The sequence below is a fragment of the Anneissia japonica genome, unplaced genomic scaffold (assembly GCF_011630105.1).
Source record: "Anneissia japonica isolate Jap-2015-1 unplaced genomic scaffold, ASM1163010v1 scaffold1467_len401143_cov160, whole genome shotgun sequence".
NCBI classification, from domain to species: domain Eukaryota; kingdom Metazoa; phylum Echinodermata; class Crinoidea; order Comatulida; family Comatulidae; genus Anneissia; species Anneissia japonica.
Genome location: NW_022758991.1, coordinates 53,527 through 68,284, shown reverse-complemented (window position 1 = coordinate 68,284; position 14,758 = coordinate 53,527). Strand labels below are relative to the sequence as shown.

Genomic DNA, 14,758 nt, shown 5'->3' with positions numbered 1-14,758 from the left:
GTAGTAATGCCGTTTTGTATGGCTGGGGTTGACTGGCTAAGTTTGTCAGAGTGCAATAATTTCCCCACATTTGTTTCCACATTTTCCATCTCTCTGCAACTTCGGCAACATCATCACCTTCTGGATTGAAAGGCGCCGGTGGATGAATCTGTGGTTTCTTGTATGCAGTAGGACCAAGGCCGGCGTTACCGGCTATTTGGTTCAACCTCATTTGACGCATCGGCGTCAGGGGCAGTCGGCAAGCTCATAATGCTTTTCAATTGTGTAGGTCTAGGCCTAGGCCTCGATAACTAATAGTATAGTAGTCACAGTAGTAGTAAATAGAGGGGAGATGACTCACATACTCTACAACAGGAATTGTCCTTGATGTATACACGTTTGAAGCAGAATAGGTCCTGGCGTTGGTGTAGGAGGAATTCACCACCGCTGCCACCATGTTATGATATGCTTGTAGTTATAATTACAGTATATAAGTATAGAACGATGAACTATGCTTTACTTCGTGGCGTGCGCCATTTAATGCTCACACATAGCAACAACATCAATCATCGCCTATAGGTGGCGGTAAAGCGTTTATTATTAAAGCGTTTAGAATGTTGTTACAATTTGCTGCCCCTTTAAGTCCTGTAATAGAAAGTTCGATAAGAAGTCATCATTTACAGGTCACTTGTCCCGTAAACATCGAAATTGGTCTGTAGATTTATTAGTAAATGATATTGTGCAGGAAAATAATAAAGTACATATCATGTAGTACTTGGTGAAGAACTACATGATGAACAACCAGTTGATGAACAAGAGACAGAGGTTAATAATGTTAGTTTTGATGGCACTGATTATAATGAAGATGATTGCGAGTCTTTTGATATGGAAAATTTGGAGGAAGACTTTCTTCGTAGTCTTGCCATGTTTTATTTAAAACTTCAAGCTAAGTGTCTTCTCCCAGCTTCTATTATACAGTCTATAATAGAGGAATTCCAAACTGTGCATGATATCGAGAAAACATGTATGCACAAAAGATTACAAAAAAACTAGATACACTTAATCTTGATATTAACAAAAGACAAGAAATCGTAAAGGAATTAAATGCAATCAATTTATTGCAGTCATGTAATACTAGTCCACTCAAAACAGATCACACACGGAAATCATACTTTAAGAAAAAGTTTAATTTATTATTAGCACGAGTCTCTGTTTACTTTGGTAGAAATGATAACAGAAAGCAGTGCTTTAGTCAGTATGTGCCCATACTTGACACTCTTAGATTGCTATGTTCACATACTGATCATCAACAGTACAACAATGTGCAGCTGAGAACAAACAAACAAGGAGTTTTGGAAGACATTACAGATGGAAAAGTATACAAACAAAACACCTTTTTTAAGAGTAAACCAAATGCCATGAATATCTTGTTATATCAAGATGCAATTGAGGTAGTAAATCCTCTAGGTTCTGCCAAAACAAAGCACAAAGTGTTGGGTGTATATTTCTCACTTGCAAATTTCCCCCCATTTTATCGCTCATCTATTGACCAAATGCAACTTGTTCTTCTGTGCAAGAAAAAAGTTTTGAAATATTTCTGTCAAGACAAAGTATTTTCTAAGTTAATTGCAGACTTGAAACATTTGGAACAAGAAGGTATTTCTGATGGGATGGGTAATCATTTGAAAGGCACAGTCGGTGCAATCACTGGAGATAACTTGGGATCGCATTTCCTGTGTGGATTTACTGAAAATTTTAGCACATCTCCACATTTCTGCAGGTTTTGCTTAATTGACAAAATGTCCTTTCAGGAAAATGCTCTTGCTAATAGTTCAAAGAGAACTGTTGCTAACTATGATTGGACTGTGCTAGAAATAGAACAAAGACCAGAAGCAGAAATTATTGAAGGCATAAAGCATAGATCCATTTTCAACCAATTAAAATACTTTTGTGTGTCAGCCAGTGGTTTCCCACCCTGCCTTGGGCATGACCTATTTGAAGGTGTTGTTTCATATGACCTAGTATTGTACATTAAGTACTTTGTGAAAATTCAGGTTTCTTGGTGGTGATGCTAACAACAAACCAAATACTGTTAGTGTTCAGGGGAAAAAATCAGTGGCCATGCTGTACAGAACTGGTGTCTTCTAAGGAACTTTTCAATTTTGGTTGGGAATAGAGTGAATGATTATAATGATCAAGTATGGTATCCCTGTTTGCTACTAAAAGAGATTGTAGAGTTAGTCTGTGCTCCAAAAATAAATGAAGGAAATGTTGGCTATCTGGCTGTGCTAATAGACGAATATCTCCAGTTAAGACTTGATTCATTTGCAGAACATGCTCTAAAGCCAAAACACCATTATATGCGTCACATTCAGAACTTATCCTACATTGGCCCTCTGATAAGACTTTGGACACTTCGTTTTGAAAGTAAGCACACATACTTTAAGAGATGTGCACGGATGTCACACATTTTTAAGAATATATGTTTTACACTAGCAGAAAGGCACCAGTTACTTCAGGCATATTTAAATGTAGGAAGCCTTTTTCCACCAGTAATCCAATTTCAGCATGCTAGCCCTTTTCTTGTTGAGACCTACAATGAGTCAATTGCAGAAGCAGTATGCAGATTTAACTTTACACCTGACACCACAGTTGAAACATATTGTGTAACCTACAAAGGGTCTCTTTACCGTAAAGGAATGTTTGTCGTCGTTGGGGGAGAAGAAATGCATCTTGTGTTTGGGCGCATTGTTGTTATACTTATTAGGAATGATGTAGTTTACTTTGTAACTGAAAACATTAAATCTTTTTTATGGCCAGGTATGTCCATATATGTCCTTAATAATCAAGACACTATCTATACATGCCAGAATGCAAATAGCTTAGTTGATTATTATCCATTGGTATCTTACCAATTCAAAAGTAGAAAGGTAGTACTTTTACACCATGCAGTGTGTGTGCTGTAGATGTTGCAATAACATGTTTATATCTTAGGCGAAACTTTTTTTATTCCTTGTTTAGCATACACTTATGTTTTTTAAAGATCATTGGAGGAGGGTGGCATAAAAATAAAAATAAAATTTGGTTTTCTTTAGCAATAGTTTTGCCAAATACATCCAGACAGAGGAGAAAATAAAAATAAAATTCTATTGGTGAATGTAAAATGGGATGGTTAAATGCTACAAATTTATATAATTAGAAATATACATATCTTATCTCTGAAAATTTTAAGGCAACGTACTGTAGGGCATAATAAAAATAAAACTTTTATTTTTTCTGAAATTTCTATTTTTGGTGGTGGCGGGTGTGCTAATTGGCATAAAATAAAATTTGTGGCTATTAAACCACAGTCACTTCTTACCGATGTTTGCAGGAAAATTATTGTTTGAGCAACATATAAAAAGTCATAAAAATGAAATCAAATTTATATGTTCAAAAAACATATTTTTGTTTGTTTGTTTGGTTTGGTTTTTTTTCACTACAGTAAGGCCATATTAATATAATTGTATGTCTCAGAGCTTGTGCATGCATTACTAATTTCATGTGCATTGTGCTTGTCTAAAACTGTAGGGGTTTTTTGTTCAATAAAATGTGAGGTCTCACCACGAAATGAGATGCATCGTCGATGAAATCATTGTGAGATAATCCCCAAAATTTTGATTTTAATGTTTTTGAATAGCTTAATATTTATATTTTAGGACTGTATACTTTTTTAGTGGATTTTAATAAAACAGTGTTCTCTGGCCGTATTATGTAATTCTAGTCCTATTATTTGTACAGGTTAGTTTATATTTGAGGTGGATTTTCTCAAAATGTGGTTCTCTTTACACATAATATTTAAATGCTCACATCTCTGGATCTACATATCCTAGTGAAGCCATTCAAAGGCCAAATTAAAACTTGTGTGATCTACCTAAATAAATATAAACTCAATTTTTGATATTCTAACCATGAGACTTATTTTTTGGTGAGGCTTCACAAATGTCTTCCTCAATTTGGAACTTTCAAGAATTACAAAATGCTTCCTGACAATTTCAGGTTATCAGTTAATGTTTTTTCAAATAATTAACTTGTTCAGCATTATCACTGGGGTGCCTCTATCTTGGTCACTGTCTCTGAGCACCGGGTCGTCTGTGGCAGGGCAAATGTTGTATCCGGTTCCTTTGTTTAGTCACCTAGGTAGGGGCCCGGGACCGCGACAGAGCAGAGACGGATGGTGACACTCCAATGATTTTGCGAATTATTTTTGCAGGCGTATAATATAATCATTTTTGTTTTTTACTCATTGTTGTGGCTAGCATTATGCAGTTCCAAGGACCGGTTAAAAAATTTTAATGGTCGTTAACATACCGTAGTTAAGCCATGTTTAATATGACAATTTTATAATGTTTTGCATACCCATAATAAAAACAGTGTTTATCTTATATGTAATTTTATAGAATTTACGAATTATATTGTAATGTACTGTACAAGGGGGTGTTATTTCGTTTTTAAACAATTACTGTACTTATTGCTCAAAGATATAAAAAATCCAATGGTGGGTGTCAGTACTTAGGGTCAGTGATAATATTTAAACCGTACAGGTACATACAGTGTTAGCTTGTACTCTTTTGTTAACCTCTAGGGATTTTTTACAGTACAGTATATTTTGAAATTATGTTATAATTGAATCAGTTTGATTAACAAGCACATATGGAACACACACTCAGGCCCCATAGGGGTATTCCATAATGTTGCAGCTGTATTCAGCGCAGGCTGTGTTTGAACCTACCAGGTACCCACTCTCTGGAGAGGGGCAACCGTAGATAAAGTGCCTTGCCCAAGGACACAAGCGATTTGCACAGCGAGAGTTTCGAACCCCCGACCCCGAGGTTGGGAGTCCAAGCCACAACCGATGCGCCAACCACTTCTACATTGTGAGTGCAGTTATTATTATATTCACATCAATTATCTCCCAAGCAACTTCATGATTTAAAGAAACTTTACTGCACCCCTACAGAATAGTATTCAGTATTTACTTCATGTATTAAAACATTTCACTTATACATTTTTGCAGAAGTCGAAATTGACCCATCAGAAGTAGTAGTTTTGGAAACTGCATCCATAAGTATGGAAGCATTAACAAGCACTGTGGAAGCGTTATGTGTACCTGTCACTCATACCCAAAATCCTGATTGGGCCGAGGAATTTGAAGTTCCATGGGAAAAAATGAGTGCAAGACTCTGTACTGCATTGGAGCAAAACAAAAGACCGCTTCCTTCTGACCGTAGAGCAATGGTTCGCACAATCATTGACAAAGTGCAGATAATCCGGCAGCACCCAACAATCAAAGCCTGCAACACTATTGCAAAGGCCATTGTTTATAAACACCGAGCCCCACTGTTAGATCAGATTGACGGCGATGTGATTGGGACTGGATATTCTTCATTATCTAAACAATTACTTAGCAGGTGGGAGAATGTGAACAGAGGCTTAAACAGTGGAGTAAAACGACGTGCAGCAGTTGCAGCAGACCCAGTTACTGAAAAGGTAAAAAGAATTGACACTTATGGGTGTGTGGACTGGCAACCAGAGCTTCAAGAGGGGCAAACTGAACAAACGCAGTTGGCCTTACAAGAGGATCTTAAAAATTGTAGTGGTGATGTAACAGAAGAAATAGAATTGCAAATGAAATTAACATATTACAGTCAAAAGCGTGACATCAATAGTGGATTAACAATTGATAATCTTCTGGAAGACTGGCCAGTATTGTTCAAAAGATGTGGAATGATCAATCACTTCAGACAGCTAACAAACACTGATATACAAGAGACCATGAATAAAACGTTGACAGCTAAAGGACCAAGAATCATGGCTTACATGAAAACTGTGACAAGACCGGCGATTCAAAACATTTTATATGATCTCAGTTCAATGCCATCAACTGTTTCCACGAAGGCGGCTGGTATTATCTTATCAATTATGGCATATTTGGGTGAGAAAGCACCAGAAATAGTGTTCCTTGCAGATGTAAGTTATTGCTATTTCCCTTTAATGTTACCAATGTTATGTACCCATCCTAAAAATATCTATCACTCACCCTTAGTTTTCTACAGCCTACAACCCTACTTAAAGCTATAGATGATTTTGGCTTATAATGGGGTTCTTCTGAATCACGGCAGTCAGATACAGTGATACTTAAAATTGTATTATGTGATGTATATAATGGTGATGAGTCAGAATGTATATTCTGGAGTGAGGGCATGGGTGACCTCTACCTCTCTAGGCCCCCCAGATACTAAGGGTCAACAAATATGAATGAATAAAGAAAAATAGTTGAATTTAATTTTTTAAAGTGTACTGCCTTTTCAATTCCGTTATTTTTTTTAAACACTACTGAGAGACAAATACATGCAAAGAAGATACAATGCGAATAAATGATGTATAAGTATTATAGTATAGAAGCTCCATGCGGACATGTGTGCTATGTAAATAACTCAAAGATCTACTTTAATTTCTTGCTAATTTAATAAAGTTCACTGAACAGTAAAAAAAAATTGAGCTACACGTAAAATTAATGGTACTATTATAAGGGTGCCGTAAAATGTACGGTATCATAGTAAGGGTGCCGTCAAATTTACGGTATTATAATAAATATGCCGTAAAATTTACGGTCAAATTTTAAAGAGTACCCGTGATGTTACGGGCAGTTTTTACGGTTTACCCGTAAATATACCTTATATTGCCCGTACAAATTACGGGGAATTTTTTATGTTTTACCGTAAATTTTACGGTTTTTTCTTGGCACCCTGGCTGCCAGGACTTTTCCCGTAATTTTACGAGAAATTTTTTTACAGTGTAGGTCTAACTATATTATATGAATGACCGGCCGATATCATTAAAATGCTTCAAAACTGCCATAGGATAACTATTTTTAAAATACCATGTTCAAAATAATAGGACAGACCACAAAAAGGACAAGCCGACTGACTGCCATCGCTAAGAAACTGCTTGTTAAATTTGAAACCAGGACTAACAGAAGTTTAAAAATAGCATGCTAAATTAAAACAAAAAAAAGGGGGGGGGGGGCGACCGACCAACAGATTAACCAACCGACACAGCACCGAAACAAGTTTTTAGATGCTTGGACTCATGTAAAAACGCCCATAATATAAGTATTAATTGAAACTTGTAATACGTATAGTTATGCAATAATAGATTTTACATCTATATATATCGAGATTTATGCAATGGGTTAAATAAAATTATTAGGGTTTTTCCACCCCTTCTTGTAAATTTAAATGAGAATATCATATCATAATTTTTTTTTTCTCATTTATTTTTCATTTGTAAAAAATGCATTGAGTTATAAATATTACTGTGTGATATATTACTTTTTTTTCATTATAGGTTCTTCATCAGATAGACATAATTGACATGAGCAAGGTACCAGTCCTGGAAGATGGCAAAACATTTAAATACATTCTTACAGTGAAGGATGTTTTCAGTCGCTACCTGTGGTTACGCCCATTTTTTAGTAGAGCAAGCAGAGAAGTCGCCCTGATTCTCAAAAATCTATACATGGAGGTTGGACCACCTAAAGTGCTACAATCGGACAATGGCGGAGAGTTAAAAAAAGCAGTGGAGAAATTACGTAAAAAGCTCCAAGTTAAAATTGTAAGAAGCTCACCATACCATCCACAGTCTCAAGGGAAGGTTGAGAGGTCGCACCGAAGCCTTAGGAAAAAGATAGCATTCGACATGGCGCATCTCAAGAAAAGTGGGGTGAATTGGGCTACTCAATTAAAGGGATACCAACAACTTCAAAACGAGGAGCCAATGGATGTTCTTGGCTGGCAGTCACCGTTCGAAGTCTTTTACGGCAGAAAAACTAATGTTGTGGCAAATTATGTACAGAATGGCAGACGCGTATATGAAAACAGAAAATATCAAGAGTCTTCTAAATCAAAAGATTACAAGCAACAAGGAACGAGCAGGCATTAGGAAGAAGGCGAAAAATGCCAGTAATACATGGGATGTAAGATACATTAACAGAAGAATGAAGAATAAAATTCCGTCAAAATATCATTTGGGAGAAACAGTGTTAATAAGATATCCGTTTTCAAGAACAACAAAAGCTGCTCCTAAAAGACGATATGTCCTTAAATCTAAAGTGGTTCAAAGGAACTTAAAAATGTATCGGTATAAAGTGAAATTTGAACACCCGTTAACATGTGTTGAGACTACATCTTGGATTTCAGTAGAAGACATAACCAATCTAACAGCTGAGCGAGAAAAACAAAAGAAAGTATCAAAAACAAAACAAAACAAAACCTTCCTATTCTAGAAGAAAATCCTCGCCATTCTTCTTTCTCAGCCGTTTCCAACAAGCAAATGGAATAGAAATCTAGTGTTTGAAAACCTAGGATACCAGGTGGCTTACGACCCACCCGGTAATGGAAACAGTCAGTTTGAGGCTATTGCACATCAATTGAAAAGCAATGGTATTTTTCGTTCATCAGAAACATTGAGAGATGAAGTTTGTAAATTTTTAAGGGAACACGATAGTGCTGCAGATGGGATGCCTCTCGAATTATCCATAGGTCTACCATGGAACCAGTATCTTAGAAATATGTCACGAGATGGCACTTACGGTGACCAGGCAGTGGCTAATGGAAATAAATGTTGTATCATCATCGGGCGAAGGGTATTATACAATAATCCTTGCGGTTATAAAGCTACAACTACTACTACTACTGTACTTATGAACCAAAATTAAGTGAGAATTGCAACTTGGAAAAATATAAAATAAACTAAAAAAAATTTTTTTAACGTGTAGTCTAACAAATATTATAGAATTAAGGTTTCAAATAGATCAAATAGAACAAAAATATATTGTATAGCAGGGTCAGAGAACAGGAAATTAGGAAATTGATTAATTAAATGTTATTTTTGAATATTTTATTTGTCTTCTACTTCATTTTGCATGCATACATCCCCACTGCGTCACAGATACTAGCACAAGCCAATACAAAGGAAAGATGTAATATAACCAGATAGTGATGTGTGAAGGGGCGAAAAAGTATTATTTAATGAAATGGGGCTGCAAAAATTACCCGACTGATTGATGGAATGACCGTACAATTTCTGAGAAACTGTCTGCTAAAATACGATAAAAAATATTTTCATAAATCAAGTCAAATTCCTAATAATAATAATAATAATTTAAAACGATAAAATATAAAAATATTTTTTATCGTTAATCGTTATCGTTTTAGTATAACAAGGCATTTATTTACTCAAAAAATTATAGTACCACTGAGGATTAACGTCCATTCAAATTATTAGTGCCCCTTCTTACACTCCGGCGTTGACTTTAAGTAACCTAATTAGGACCATCCCTGTGCAATTTTCGCCTTGTTCAGACCAAACATCTATATCAAAAGTCACAACATTTTTAAAAAGCCTATCATTTTAAAAAAGATTTTCCTTTCATGACCTTTGACCTTTAACTTCAGAAAAAATATTTACTAATATTTACAATGTCATAGAGACTATCCCTGTCCAGTTTGGGCTTGTTCAGACCTTTTTTTTTAAATATGACCTTTAACCCTCTATATAAAAAATTTTAAAATTTTAAAAATGCCACAAAAAAATTTTTTTTTTTAATATGACAATGCACATTAAGTTTCGGCTTGGAGACTACTATATATTGTACGTTGTTACATTAGTGGTTAAATTGTTGTTACAATAGTGTTAATGATTTTTGTTACAATAGTGGTTAAATCATTGTTACAATAGTGGTTAAATCATTGTTACAATAGTGGTTAATGAATTATTACAATAGTCTTTGATTTTTGTTACAATAGTGGTTAATGTTACATTAGTGGTTGATTGTTACATTAGTGGGTGATACAAGGGCCCCCGTAGGGAGGCTTCATCCCAGGACTGCTTTCAGAACCTTTTAATTGAAGCTCGACCATGCCCACTTTGCTTTCGTCGGGGAAATCTGACACCTCGTCAGGGGCACCGCCCCACTGGCGCCACCCCTCGACAAGGGGACACTTTCCCCCACTTTTCAAAGTAGGGGGAAATCACATCAATTATCCCCCCACTTGTCACCAATCTTCTATATTTAAAACCCCACTTTTCGAAACGAGTGGAAAGAACAACAATTATGAATGACTGTCATGAATTTTGTCCATTCACTTGTGCTCTATTCCAAGTGTGGTGCGCATTTCGCATTGAGTAAAAAAGCAATTGTTTGTAGATTTCGTAACCATCTCAGTAACCACTCCATCAATTTTATGGTGTACATTGTTAAAATTGGAAACGTGTAAACATATTAGGCCAACATTTTTACGAACTCAAAGTTTTTTTTTACGAACTCACAATTTTTACTATACAAAATTTATTTCTTTTGTATATTATTAAGGTCTGTATACAATTCCTGTCTTTTCCTAATTTAAAAAATTACAGTTAGTAAATTGAATTTTATATAGCCATTATAAACAATAATATTATACTTCCCTATATATATACCAATGGAGAGGTCTGTCTATTTCGACTTATTTAAGTGGTGATACCACAATGTTACTTGGTGCAATCTCTCCATGACATTATGCAGGGGAGGATCCAGCGAGGGGCCAGAGGCCCTGTTCCTCCTCCCGTCAATCCTGTAAAAAATAATAAAAAATAATAAAAGAGGGAGAAAAAAAATGAGAAGAGTTAAAGGGAGGAAGATTTCCTTATTTTGAAATTCGCCCCTCCCCCACTTTTCACAATGGATCGAAGCCCTTGGATGGCAGAAATGATGACGACATACATGCTACATAAAGCTGATAGTGCAAAAAAAATTCACAAACATCAAGGAATGCCGTCTCATAACAAAGTGGGAAGGGGCAAGATCTGCGAAGATTGAAATAAAGTTAATGGAAAACCAAGATACACAACACACAAAACATTACCATATCAATAATTATTTAAGAAAATCCATGCAAACTGGATTTTTTATTGAAGGCCTCAAATTAATATAGTCATTAAAGATTTGGCAAAATATATTATATAATATAAGGTCACTTGACCGATTCCATTCGCTGTGACACGTCGCTTGTATTTCAGCGACGTGTCATGAGTCTTTAGATATGTTTCTAATCGTATGTTTCTCTTTGCAGGCTCTAGTATGGGACGCCCAACAGACTTATGTTGCTGGTTGAACAATGTGTATTTTGTTCTCTTTGCCGCGTTTGCCCTACAGCGTCGCAGTCACAGCAATGGGGATACGGTGCCCTGATACGGTGCTCTGCTGCTATGGTTAAGGGTGTATGTTATCCGTTTTCCCTTAAGGAAAACGGTTGGGTGGGCGCGATAAGATAAATGGAAAATATTTTATTTACGATAGATTTCTATAGGAAATAATGCACTTTTCTTTCGTTTTAAAGTGCCTCTGCCACCTATTCTGACAATTTTTATAAACTACAGCGTGTTTATATTAATAAATATATTATAAACACAAGTGTTGGTCATATATTACGAATAAAATTGATTTTATACGAAAAAAATGAGTTTGAAGTGTCATTTTTGAAAGACCTTGTGATGCACTATCCTATAATAATGTGTCACATTGGCATACAGTGTCTCATTCCCGTAATATTTCTATGTGAGATACTTACAAGAATTGTTTATAATGATATGTGTTTAATACAATCTCAGCCTATAGGTATTTGTATGCGGTGGATTTTCCTATAATAATGTGTGTTTAATATATTTTTAAGTCTCATACATGTGTTACTTTGCCAGTAATAATGTGATAGGTAATTTAATAACTAACTTAAATGTTATTTTTTGTCCTTAAATTATTTGAAATATGGTACTTAAGTTTGATTAGGACATTACATTGTTTTTCTCAAATCTGCAGTGCATAAAAATTATACATTGATCATCATGAATATAAATTCAAACCTAATTTAGTTTACATTACTAATCAAATTTTAAAATATGCTGTGCTTCAAAGCATTTTTTTTATATTTTGCAATTAAAGGTAAACTTAATGTAAATAATTATACAGTCAAGCTCTTTAGGAAAAAAAATAGATACTGTGGAATCACGAGTAAATGTATGCTTAATTGTTTACGCGTAAGTATCCAGGTATTGCTGGGTTGTCTTCATATGTTATGTAACAGTGTGCCATGATATTTTCCCTGGGTATACAGTATATTGTTGTTCACACGTGTTAGCTGGCTGTTGTTGCACTTCCATTGTTGCTGAGTAGAACTGATTGGTTGATTTAGTTTAGATTAAGTTTCAATTGTAACCGTTCTGGGTGTTGAGTCATGAGCTTGAGTTGTCTAGATGGAGTTCAGTCATTTAATTGATCAGTTGACTGAGTTTACCACAATACAAAAACAATTCTGCACGTACTATTCCTTTTAAATTTATTTTAAAAGACAATTTTAGCAATAGAAAGTTCAGGTAATATAAAACTTGGATTCTTTTTATTTTTACAGTGTTGATGCAACCATAGAACCAAACAAAGAAGGACTATTTTTTTGGGAAGGTTAATTAACCATGGGACAAAGAAAATGCAAAATGCAAAAATGAAGTCGTTGTCTATAGACAATCAGCCAACATTGTGTTTGTTCGCCATGCAGAATATACATCCTGGACAAGAGATTCTGTATGATTATGGTATCCCAGAAAAAGATCTCCCATGGAACAAGCTACAGGTACACAAATTATGTTGTTTTTTTTTTTCTTTTATATATAAATATCATTCGGTAACTTACAATTTGTATAAATAACAATTAATTTATAAGTGTGAAGAAGCTCGTCCAGGGATTGAGCTAGAGGCTCTTGTCAGCTTCATCAGAAGAAAAAAAAAGAGATGATTACATTAATGCATCTATAAAACACAAGCTGGTAGTACACTAGGCCTAGTACTACTGCTACTACGATAATTACTAATATCTTTTTTTTAAATTTCAAGGAGGTCAACTACAAAAATAGCAGTGTTGGTTTTTAGTTACTTTGAGAAACTCAACTTAATTACTAAAGTTGGATATGAATTTTTGAGAGTGCCATTTGCTTGGTTTTACAGCTGAAATTTTCAATCCCAATCATGATGGAACTAAGTTGATGCTCACACTAAAACCCTCCTCAATAACATAAATAGTTAATTGATAGTCATTCCTTCCAAAGAGTCAATGCCAACGTCCATATTACTGGAGAGGCTTGATACTCATAATTAAATACCACACAAAATATGCCATTTATTTAATTGAAAAACTTATACTGTACTTTGCCCCTATAATAAAAACGATAATTTTGCATGATATCTTCAATCAATCACTCAACCAGTCAATTCAAACAATCAATCATTCACTCAATCCATTTAGTTCCATGGTCTTTCACATGTAGTATAAGACAGGTAGGCCTATAGATTTTAAAAAAATGGTATTAGATTATACATTAATACAATTGCTAAAAAGTTATAAATATAATATGAAGGTAAATGTATAATGGGTATGAATCTAGAATTTTCTTAATATGCTGTATAAACTTTTATCCAAATGACTCAAAAAATGGGGGAAAAAAAAAAATGATAATAAGTGGTTTGCCGCAGCAGGAATGGTTTGGTTTCCCAACCTTCAGGTCAGAGTTTCAATCCCTCGCTGTGCATTTCGCTTGTGTCCTTGAGCAAGACACTTTATCTGCATTGCTTCCCTCCTCCCAGAAGTATAAATGGGTACTTGGCGGTGTCGCTGGTTCCTGCACTGATTACAGCAGCAAAACTTAAGCATGTAGACCCAATGCCATGGGTAAAAAGCGCTCTGTATCTGCAAAGAAAGACGCTATATAAATAACTGAATATTTATATGTTATTTTATATATTATTAATAATATAAATATTAAATATAAATATTTATATGTTTTTTAGACTAGTATAAATTTATTAATACAATTTTAGTTTTATTAGTAAACTTAGTTGACATTTGACATTTGTTAATTAGGGGACCATAATGTTCCATATTTTTGAACCATGAACAATTATAAAGAATATACTTTCAGTCATTTAAAACGTATGTAAAATTGGTCATAATTATTTCTTATATGATACGTCTGCAGATATTGGTATTCCTTCCAGTGAATGCTTAGTTCATTTTGTCATTCCGATCAGATTTTCTCTACTGTTCCATTTTAATTTTAAATAGTTTTCCATTATGTGGCCGTTTGCTGTTTTATGGGTTTTGCCTTTTAAAATTTATATATTATTAAAGAATCTGTATTAAGATCTAGCGGGCCGCCACTGATGCACGGTAAAGATTGCATCTTTAGATCTCTGATCTTGTTCACAAATTCACGGACTAGTGCTGTCTCATAATTTTATTGGTTTATACCATTTATCATTCTTTATGTATATGTAAGATCTCCAAAGTTTTCTCACATTAACGTTGATGAAGATAGCAGGAGCTATCGAATAGAGCTATAAAATTTGATTTTGTTATAATAATAATAATAATAATAATAATAATTACTTTTATTTAAACACGGAAAAACTTGATCACCCAAGGGTGTTTTTCATCAAGGCCGTGCAAGGCCATAAGTGGTAAAATATAAAAATACAAAATACATAACAAAAGTATAAACATTAAAGAATTTGATTAAGTAACAATTGTGATTAAAATGTGAAATTAAATAGTATCTTTAGTTTAAAATAAATCAAAAACATATACATTAATTAATTTAATATACATACAGTAATTGATTAATTTAATATCAGAAGTTAGATTAGATTAATGAT

At 34.4% G+C, this 14,758-nt stretch overlaps 1 protein-coding gene and 1 pseudogene across 1 annotated transcript; both read left to right on the top strand.

The window, feature by feature from the left end:
- Positions 1-1,072, top strand: part of LOC117125458 — a 6,267-nt pseudogene extending 5,195 nt beyond the window's left edge.
- A 3,967-nt stretch (positions 1,073-5,039) lies between these two features.
- LOC117125469 lies at positions 5,040-13,006 on the top strand. The gene is made up of 2 exons (XM_033271969.1): positions 5,040-5,988; positions 12,465-13,006. Exons 1-2 carry the CDS (start codon positions 5,089-5,091, stop codon positions 12,468-12,470), a joined length of 906 nt encoding a protein of 301 aa, XP_033127860.1. The 5' UTR covers positions 5,040-5,088; the 3' UTR covers positions 12,471-13,006.
- Positions 13,007-14,758: the final 1,752 nt, after the last annotated feature.

Coding starts and splice junctions, on each gene's coding strand:
- LOC117125469 (XM_033271969.1), top strand. CDS start 5,089: ATGGAAGCATTAACAAGCACTGTGGAAGCGTTATGTGTACCTGTCACT.